The sequence below is a fragment of the Cuculus canorus genome, chromosome W (assembly GCF_017976375.1).
Source record: "Cuculus canorus isolate bCucCan1 chromosome W, bCucCan1.pri, whole genome shotgun sequence".
NCBI classification, from domain to species: domain Eukaryota; kingdom Metazoa; phylum Chordata; class Aves; order Cuculiformes; family Cuculidae; genus Cuculus; species Cuculus canorus.
In genome coordinates this window covers 1,710,206-1,720,019 of record NC_071440.1, presented here as the reverse complement: position 1 = coordinate 1,720,019, position 9,814 = coordinate 1,710,206, and the positions used below count along the sequence as shown (strand labels likewise).

Genomic DNA, 9,814 nt, shown 5'->3' with positions numbered 1-9,814 from the left:
CTGGGGGATGGTGTGCTGAAGAGGCCTTTTGGTCTGCCACCTCACAGGAAGTGGGGGAGAGCACTCCAATCAGCAGCACAGATGTAAAGATTACTGATGGTGTAGAAAATTCAGCGAAGAGTCACTTAGGAACTGAGACTATTCCCCTCAGGAGTGTAGCGGGATCAACAGCCCAACTGAAGTGCATCTTGGGATCCACCCAAGAGTATTGAAGGAGCTGGCAGATGTCCTCTCCAAACCCCTTTCCATCATCTTCCAGCGGTCCTGGCTGACTGGGGAAGTTCCACTGGACTGGAGGCTGGCTGATGTTGTGCCCATCTACAAGAAGGGTTGCAGGGAGGATCCAGGGAACTAGAGGCCTGTCAGTCTCACCTCAGTGCTGGGGAAAGTCATGGAACAGGTGATCTTGAGTGCTATCATGAAGCACATGCAAGAGAACCGGGTGATCAGGCCCAGTCAACATGGGTTCACAAAAGGCAGATCTTGCCAAATTGACCTGATTGCCTTCTACGACAAAATGATTCAACCAGTGGATGGGGGAAAGGCTGTGGATGTAATCTTCTTGGACTTCAGTAAAGCCTTTGACACAGTTTCTCACAGCATTCTGCTTCAGAAACTGTCAGCCTCTGGCCTGGACAGGTGCAAACTCTCCTGGGTTGAAAACTGGTTGGATGGCCGGGCCCAGAGAGTGGTGGTCAATGGAGTTAACTCCAGCTGGAGGCCAGTCACAAGTGGGGTTCCTCAGGGCTCGGTACTGGGTCCAGCCCTGTTCAATATCTTTATCAATGACCTGGATGAAGGCATTGAGTGCACCCTTAGCAAGTTTGCGGATGACACTAAGCTGGGTGGAAGCATGGATCTGCTGGAGGGCAGGGAGGCTCTGCAAAGGGATCTGAACGGGCTGGACTGCTGGGCTGAGACCAATGGCATGAGGTTCAACAAGGCCAAATGCCGGGTCCTGCACTTGGGGCACAACAACCCTATGCAGTGCTACAGACTAGGAGAAGTCTGGCTAGAAAGCTGCCTGGAGGAGGACCTGAGGGTGTTGGTTGACAGCCGACTGAACATGAGCCAGCAGTGTGCCCAGGTGGCCAAGAAGGCCAGTGGCATCTTGGCTTGGATCAGAAACGGTGTGACCAGCAGGTCCAGGGAGGTGATTCTCCCTCTGTACTCGGCACTGGTGAGACCGCACCTTGAGTACTGTGTTCAGATCTGGGCCCCTCACCACAAGAAGGATGTTGAGGCTCTGGACCGTGTCCAGAGAAGAGCAACGAAGCTGGTGAGGGGGCTGGAGAACAAGTCTTACGAGGAGCGTCTGAGAGAGCTGGGGTTGTTTAGCCCGGAGAAGAGGAGGCTGAGGGGAGACCTTATTGCTCTCTACAATGACCTGACAGGAGGTTGTGGAGAGGAGGGAGCTGGCCTCTTCTCCCAAGCAACAGGAGACAGGACAAGGGGGAATGGCCTGAAACTCCACCAGGGGAGGTTCAGGCTGGATATCAGAAAAAAATTCTTCACAGAAAGAGTCATCGGGCACTGGAACAGCTGCCCAGGGAGGTGGTCGAGTCACCTTCCCTGGAGGTGTTTAAGGAAAGGGTTGATGAAGTGCTTAGGGACATGGTTTAAGGAGTGTTAGGAATGTTTGGACTTGTTGATCCAGTGGGTCCTTTCCAACCTGGTGATTCTATGATTCTATGATACACTACTGCACACAGCATGGGCAACAAACAGGAGGAGCTGGAAGCCCTTGTACAGCAAGAAAACGATGATATAATTGCCATCAGGTAAACATGCTGGGACAACTCACATAACTGGAGTGCTGCCATGGGTGGCTATAAACCCTTCAGGTGGGACAGGTGAGGAAGGAGGGGCAGTGGGGTGGCCCTCTATGTGAGAGAGTTGTTTGATATCCTTGAGCTCAGTGATGGTGGTGCCCAGCCAGGAAGAAGAGGCTGATGAGGTATTCTGGTAACAGGAGCTGCTCATTTCCCGGGAAGGATGATGCCATCATACTTTTACTGAAACCAGCGCATGGCTTCTTCCTTCCTAAGGAAGGGTAAACTAACGGATGTGATCTATCTAGACTTCTGTAAAGCCTTTGACACAGTCCCCCACAACATCCTTCTCTCTAAATTGGAGAGATGGATTTGATGGGTGGACTGTTCAGTGAATGAGGAATTGGTTGGATGGTCATATTCAAAGAGTAGTGGCTCAAAGTCCAGATGGAGATCCGTGACAAGTGGTGTTCCTCAGGGGTCTGTACTGGGACTGGTGCTGTTCAATATCTTTATCAGTGATATAGACAGCGAGATTGAGTGCACCCTCAGCAAGTCTGCAGATGACACCAAGCTGAGTGGTGTAGTTGCCACACCAGAAGGACAGGATGTCATCCAGAGGGACTTGGACAGGCTGGAGAAGTGGGCCTGTGTGACCCTCATGAGGTTCCACAAGGCCAAGTGCAAGGTCTTACACCTGGGTCGGAGCAATCCCTGTTTTTTGTACACAGTGGGGGATGATGTGATTGAGAGCAGCCCTGCAGAGAAGGACTTGGGGGTGCTGGTCGATGAGAAGCTCAACACAAGCCGGGAATGTGCACTCGCAGCCCAAAAGGCCAACCGTATCCTGGGCTGCATCAAAAGAAGCTTGGCCAGCTGGTCGAGGGAGCTGATTCTGCCCCTCTATTCCTCTCTTGTGAGACCTCATCTGGAATATTGTGTCTAGTTCTGGAATTCTCAGTGTAAGAAGGATATGGAGCTGTTGGAACGGGTCCAGAGGAGGCCACAAAGAAGATCGGAGGGCTGGAGCACCTCCCATACAAGGACAGGCTGAAAGAGTTGGGCTTGTTGAGCATGGAGAAGAGAAGGCTCAGAGATCTTATAGCCACCTTCCAGCACCTAAAGGGGCTACAAAAAAGCTGGAGAGGGACTTTTCACAAAGGCTTGTAATGATAGGACGAGGGGGAACAGGTATAAGCAGGAGAGGGGCAGATTTAGACTAGACATAAGGAAGAATTTCTTCACCATGAGAGTGGTGAGACACTGGAACAGGTTGCCCAGGGAAGTTGTGGCTGCCCCATCCCTGGAGGTGTTCAAGGCCAGGTTGGATGACACCTTGAGCCCCCTGATCTAGTGGGATGTCCCTGCCCATGGCAGGGGGGCTTGGAACTCGATGATCTTTAAGGTCCCTTCCAACCCAAACTATTCTATGATTCTATGAGTTGCCCGAGCTGAGCTGGCATGCTTAGCCACATGCATATGAGATCTGCATGAGTCCATAAGCACCTTAACCATATTTAAAACCTTGGATTCAGCCTTTTCACTATCCATCAGGAAAGACTCACCTAATTTTACTTGAAGTGGGGACGGCTTATAGTTCATGGCTACAGTCTCTCCATCTCTTGTATCACAACCTCTGCCCGAAATAGATGCATCTGCTGGATCCTGTTAAAAAAGAAAATGAAACAGCACAGAACGATTAGCTAAAAGTTATGCAGTCTCTTCTCTAACTGGCTGTTAGGTGAGTCCATTCCCACCCTCCCCTGGCACATCTTCTTGCCATTCCCTGGGGAGCTGTCACTGGTCACCACAGAGATCAGCTTTTGAACAGCCAGCTCAGTTTTGTTCCATCTGTGGACACCTGACATGTTCAGGAGACATGTGGACACCTCCACAGCCAAGCAAAGCCTGTTGGCAGTAGACTTGCTTTTCTTCATTACATTTCACACAATTTTCAGAAACATTCCTTAGTATCTGCAAAACAGAGGTTTGCAGCCATTGCTTTAATACCAGATGTAGCCAAGCTCCATTGTTCCCATATGGCTGAGTGGTGTCTGGTACAGGGACTCACTGGCCCATGTCTCTTCATCTCCCAGCTCCTTTGGCTTTCTGGGAACCAAGCAGGACCACAAGCACAGCCCTAGTGATACCTCAGAAAGGTTTGGTCTGTCTTGCCACAGACAGGGAAAACCTGGGAAGGCAGAAGTACCACAAGCTTGTTCAAGCAGCTTCTTTTCACAAGAAAATGGCTGCAATGCAATGGGACTATCACAGTTTAGCCCCACCCGACTTGGTCAGGTGCCAAACGCGGGCAGTTGTGTATCCCACTCTCCCCTCTACACACAGGGAAAGGGAAATGAGAGAGATTTGTGGGTTGGAAACTAAAACAGCTTTAATGAAACAATAGTAATAATAAGGAAAATACTGTTAATAAGAAAATAATAAAATATATACAAATATACAGAATTGAACACACACCTCCAGCCCAATGACTACATCACCAATGATGCTGCAGAGCAGACACAAGGAAAGGTCTTAGACTGGACTCAGCAGCAGACAGGAGCTGGACTCAGGAAGTGGATTCAGGAACAAATGGATTGGGATCAAGGGCAGATGGATGGACGAGACTCTTACTGGACATCGGCCACTGAAGAAGAGGGCTTGACCCTTGTGTTCCCTCAGCTTTATACCAAGTATGACATATATGAAATAGAATACACTGTTGGTCAGTTTGGGGTCATCTGTCTGTTCCTCCCTGCACATGCGACCTTTTTCTCCCTTTCAACTTACTGCATTCCACCAACTCGAGGACAGCCTTGGTTTCCATAGGGATAAGTGTAAGCAATGGCCTTTCTGCACATCAGTGCCCCATTACTTTGGTGATAACGATAAATAGTAAGCATTATCACTTCTAGAGACAGACGCTGTCTGAAAAGTTATATAGGTCACTTTCAGAAAATGCTGTTACTTAGAAGAGGCTTAACTGAAAAGTTAAAAAATCGGTACTGCTTTAGCTCAAACAAGAACACTGGATCTCTATCTTACCATTGGTAGAATTTGCCTATAACAGCAGTGTCCACTCTTCCACGCGGCAGACCTGTTTTTATGTGTAGTATGGTTTTCAACTCCATGACCACCCAGCTATTCTGGGGGGTTGCCCAGGGTGTTTTTACTGAGAGTTCCCTTGAGCAGATGTGGCATATTCATTTGTTTCTTTGAGAAAGAAAAGGCTGCTCGCAAAGACCATGCATCTAGATATTGGCGACCAGCACCAGACTTTGCAGTTGAGGTCAAGGTTTGATTGTCCATTGAACATGGTCATTTGGTGCATTCTTCACAGAATCACAGAACAACCTGAGTTGGAGGAGACCCACAAGGATCATCAAGTCCAACTCCTGTCCCTGCATAGGACAGGCCCAAAATTTACACCATGTGTCTGAGTGCATTGTCCAAATGCTTGTTGACTATTGTCAGGCTTGGAGCCATGACTGCTTCCCTGGGAAGCTGTTCCAGTGTTCCACCACCCTCTGGGGGAAGAACCCTTTCCTAATATCCAACCTAAACCTCCCCTGGCACATCTTCCTGACATTCCCTTGGGTCCCATTATTGGTTGCCAGAGAGATCAGCGCCTGCTTCTCCTCCTCCCCTTGCGAGGAAGCAGTAAACTGCGATGATGTTCCCCCCTCAGTCTCCTCTTCTCCAGACTGAACAGACCAAGTGACTTTAGCCGCTCCTCATACGACTTCTCCTCTAGACCCTTCACCAACTTTGTGGGCCTCCTCTGGATGCTCTCCAGTAGCTTTAGATCCTTTTTATCCAGCGGCGCCCAAAACTGCACACAGTACTCGAGGTGGGGCCGCACTAGTGTGAAGTAGAACAGGACAATCCCCTCCCTCGCCCGCCTGGCAATGCCGTGCTGGACGCACCCCAGGACACAGTTGGCCCTCTTGGCTGCCAGGGTACTGCTGGCTCATGTTCAACTTGCCGTCGACCAGAACCCCCAGATCCTGGAGAGCAGGGCTGCTCTCCAAACTCTCACTCCCCAGTCTGTATGGACATCCAGGGTTACCGTGTCCCAGGGGCAAAACCCGGCATTTGCCCTTGTTAAACTCCATGTGGTTGGCTCTAATTTGTCCAGATCCCTCTGCAGGGCCTCTTTGCCCTCAAGAATGTCAGCAGCTCACCCCAACAGCAAACTTGGTTAGGAAACCTTCGCGTCCTGCATCCAGGTCATTTATGAAGACGTTAAAGAATACTGGTCCCAAGATGGATCCCTGCGGAACCCCACTAGTGACTGGTCGCCAGCCCGATGTAACCCCATTCACTGTGACCCCTTCAGCCCACCTGTCAGCCAATTGCTCACCCACTGCATTATGTGTTTATCCAGCTGGACGCTGGACACTTTGTTCAGGAGGAGTCTGCGAGAGACAGGATCAAAGGCTTTGCTGAAATCCAGAAAGATTACATCAAGTGAATCCCATTTTCTCCAGTTCCCTGGTGCTGCAGGTTGGAAATTCTGCATCAGTTTTTAAATTAATTTCTTTAATCTTATGTTTCAAGAATGCAATAAGAAAATACAACTAGTCATGAGCCTATACATTTACTTTGTGATAACATTTGATATATTTTACTCTCCCTGAGCCTGCAGGCCTTTGTATTGCTAAAATTGTAATGGTTTCCTGAAATTTTCTGAGCAGAAGCAGAAGAGCATTGCAGGTGTTAGAGTGCAGTTGGAGCATAGATGAGATGGATTATCATTTTTAGATTTATATTTTCTAATTTCTTAGTGAAGCATCATTGTGCATCATTGTGTGTTGTTAAAGTCCAGTTCTTCATTTGGGAGAAAAACTAAGTTAACTCACTGAACAAGATTTTCATCACCCTTACGTTCCCACCTGCTGAATGTAGAATCTTCTTCCATTTTCTTTGGTTGATCTTACTTTAAGCATGAACCAAAGTCTTTGTGCAGTTTTGTGGATGAAAGAACTCTGTTGTGAACTGAATACCATTGAATTAATGCATTTTCCTTATTCTAGAAGCTCTGAAGCCTGTATTCCATTACACAAACTCTCTCAGGCAATTAAAGGTGCAAAGTCATCGTCAGCCTTTGTAATACTTCTGATGAAGTGAAACTCATTATAAAATAATAGGATTTAAAAAATTCTAGTCTGATTGGACTCTTACACTGCACCCACCATCTCATATTTCTCATATTACTAAATTTAGGAGTGAGACCTCAAAAGTGCTGTGTTGTGGGGACTCATGTAGAAAGACCAAATCCCTGATTTCCAATAGTAGAATAATAGGAGCACCAAGCCACTGCCTTCCCCTAGCCTCCTTCTCCCATTTACTTACTGCTAGTGTCATGTACTCATTTCTAGGGGGAAAAAAAGGAATGCAAAAATAGACAATCTTATGCGACAAGCAGTGGTAGCTGAACAAGTTCACCAGAATGAAGTGTGGAGTGTCCCAACTGTTTTTTCTTCCAGGGAGGAGTGTGTTCCCAAAGCATGTCCAGTATTCATCCTTGTGAAACTGCTCTGAACTACTCAGATACAGCTCGCTTCCTCTGATTTGCACCCATTTAAATGTCTTCACTGAGCTTTACTGTGTGGTTAACAGACAACATTTAATTATTTCAGGCTCGTCGTTCCCAATAAGGGCTATTCATTGTTAGATCAGAGTCCAGATGAAAAGTCACTGGTAGCCCTGGATACGGACAGGTATGCAAAGTGTTAATAAGATGATATATATTACAGTGCAAGCAAGTTTTCATGCCAGAGTGCAGCACTAAAGCTAATTCTTGCTGAAACTGCTCTTGCAGGCCACTCACATTCTTCCCTGCTGTGCCCTTTGGCATATACCATAAGGAGAGTGTGTGTGTGTGTGTATAAACAAGTAGGAAGAGACATGAGTAAAAGGGCACTTTGATGGAAATATCTGAGGGTCACAGATGAAAGTTACTCTCCAGACTCCTGTGATGCAACTGCTCTGTGCCTAAAGTACAGCTTCATGGCATGAGAAAGATAGGGCTAACCAGGGAATACAGATATCTCTAACTGTTGTTTCCTTCTGTACTGTATCTTGTCCTTCCCTGCAGTGATGATGACTTTGACATGTCCAGATATTCTTCCTCAGGATAATCATCAGTTGAGGTGAGTTATACTCTTTCCTGACATCTGTGCCATGAATGCTAACAGTAGAGCAGCCAGAAATTACTTAGAGTGGCGTTGTGCTACCAGAAACATCTACACAAGGAATTTACCAGTGGTGTAGACTCTGTGAGCCTTGAAGGGGCCATGGCAGAAACTGTGTCATGTTACTTTCTCCCACGATGACCCAGTTGGCTCCATTCCCACACTTCCATGGCACAGACACAGATCTGCCCATCGGCTATTTTCACAGATACCTTTGGCTTCATTCAAGCTTTTCACAGTTCTTCTCAGTCCTGCAGTGTTGGCCCATATGGTGCAAAAGCATCAACTTGTCTGTCATAGCAGCTCAGCAAACATCTACTTGCCAAGGACATAAATAAAGGTTCTGAGTGTGTGCTGTGATTTCCAGTTCTTGTGGGGGTCAGGGTCACCCAGTGCATGATTACTTTGAGCACCAGAAATTCTAGGGAGGACTTGCAAATATGAACACTTGCCCTTTCAATGAGAAAAGGCAGGGAAGATCAGGCTTGTTAACCACCTCATTGTTTCTGAATATATTTCCAAGCTCTCTTGTGAATTAGTTGTTTAGACTCTGACTACTACTTCTGCGGGATCTGATTTTACATCCAACGTGCTGAGCAGCCATTCTGCACACAAGCCACTGGGAATTCCTCCCACTTGTACCCCTTCCTTGGGCAAAATGCCTCTGAAACACAGAGAAACAGCCAAGAGCAGGGACCAGATCAAATTATCTGAGCCATCTCTGGGCCCTGATGGAGTGTTGTTCACCCAGATCTGGCCAGACAACACTTGAATCCAAGATTACAAAAAGCCAAGAGGCTTTACCACCTTTCAACTGCTATAATGCTCCAGACTGAGAGGAGGGACTGCTCAGCTGCCAGTCAGTTTATTATCATTATTATTACATTACTTTAAATGAGGAGTCATCTTCCTGGAAAGATTATTCCAGAATAAAATAGTGTATTGACTTGCTCCTCTGGAATATCTCGCTCTAGATATTCCTGTTCTGGAAGAAGTTAGAGCAACAGAAGGCAGCCCTCATCTGTGGTCAAAAACTGGGATTCTTTCATTGATGGGACAGCTGCTAATGATAAGGAAATATATTCCAGAATAAGAGACCACCTTCTTCTTCCATCCATCAGAAAGAAGGAGTCTCAAGTGTTTGACTGTTTGTCTCTTTGTCTGTAGCAGATCAACCAAGACTTGAACATCCAGCTGCTAAAGGATGGGTACCGGTTAGATGAGATCCCAGATGATGAGGACCTTGACTTAATCCCCCCTAAATCGGTCAACTCTACCTGCATGTGTTGCCAAGCCACCTCCTCTACCACCTGTCACATTCAGTAGCGAGGCCGTCAGGCTGTGATTAGTGCTATCCACTATAACTGTAAAACTTAACAGCCATTGCTTCCTCCTATGGTAGGATGTGCACCTCCTTGTGTTCATGGAGCCAGGAGAAACCAAAAAATTCATTTTATGATTGGTTAACAAGTTATTTTAAGCTATGGTTAAGCAAAAGAGAAATTGCCCAAAGTGCCAGGCAGTGCCTGGTGGAACTGACTGGTCTGGAGACCAAGTACAGGAGGGTACAGAGATACCTCCTTGGTTTGTGTAGGCACTGGAGATGTTTTGTAAGGTGTCTGTTCAAGAATGGGAAGGGTCAGATGGAGCTGCACTTGCTCATACCCACCAAAACTAATCCATCTACAAGATCAGGGGTGAATCTGAGGTGTCAGGGGATTTTACCTGTGGGAGGAGGTCAATTAATTCACTCACTAAACCTGATTCATTATACCATAATCAGGGCACAGGAATGGGAATGGAGCAGAGCATTCTTTTTTATGGCCAGGCTAGCCAGGACTAGCA

At 47.1% G+C, this 9,814-nt stretch overlaps 1 protein-coding gene across 1 annotated transcript; it reads left to right on the top strand.

The window, feature by feature from the left end:
* Positions 1-4,364: 4,364 nt before the first annotated feature.
* On the top strand, positions 4,365-9,295 carry LOC128850188 (protein FAM219A-like). The gene is given in 5 exon segments (XM_054053175.1): positions 4,365-4,497; positions 5,911-6,083; positions 7,395-7,495; positions 7,873-7,927; positions 9,137-9,295. Coding segments are annotated over 5 exon segments (621 nt in total).
* Positions 9,296-9,814: the final 519 nt, after the last annotated feature.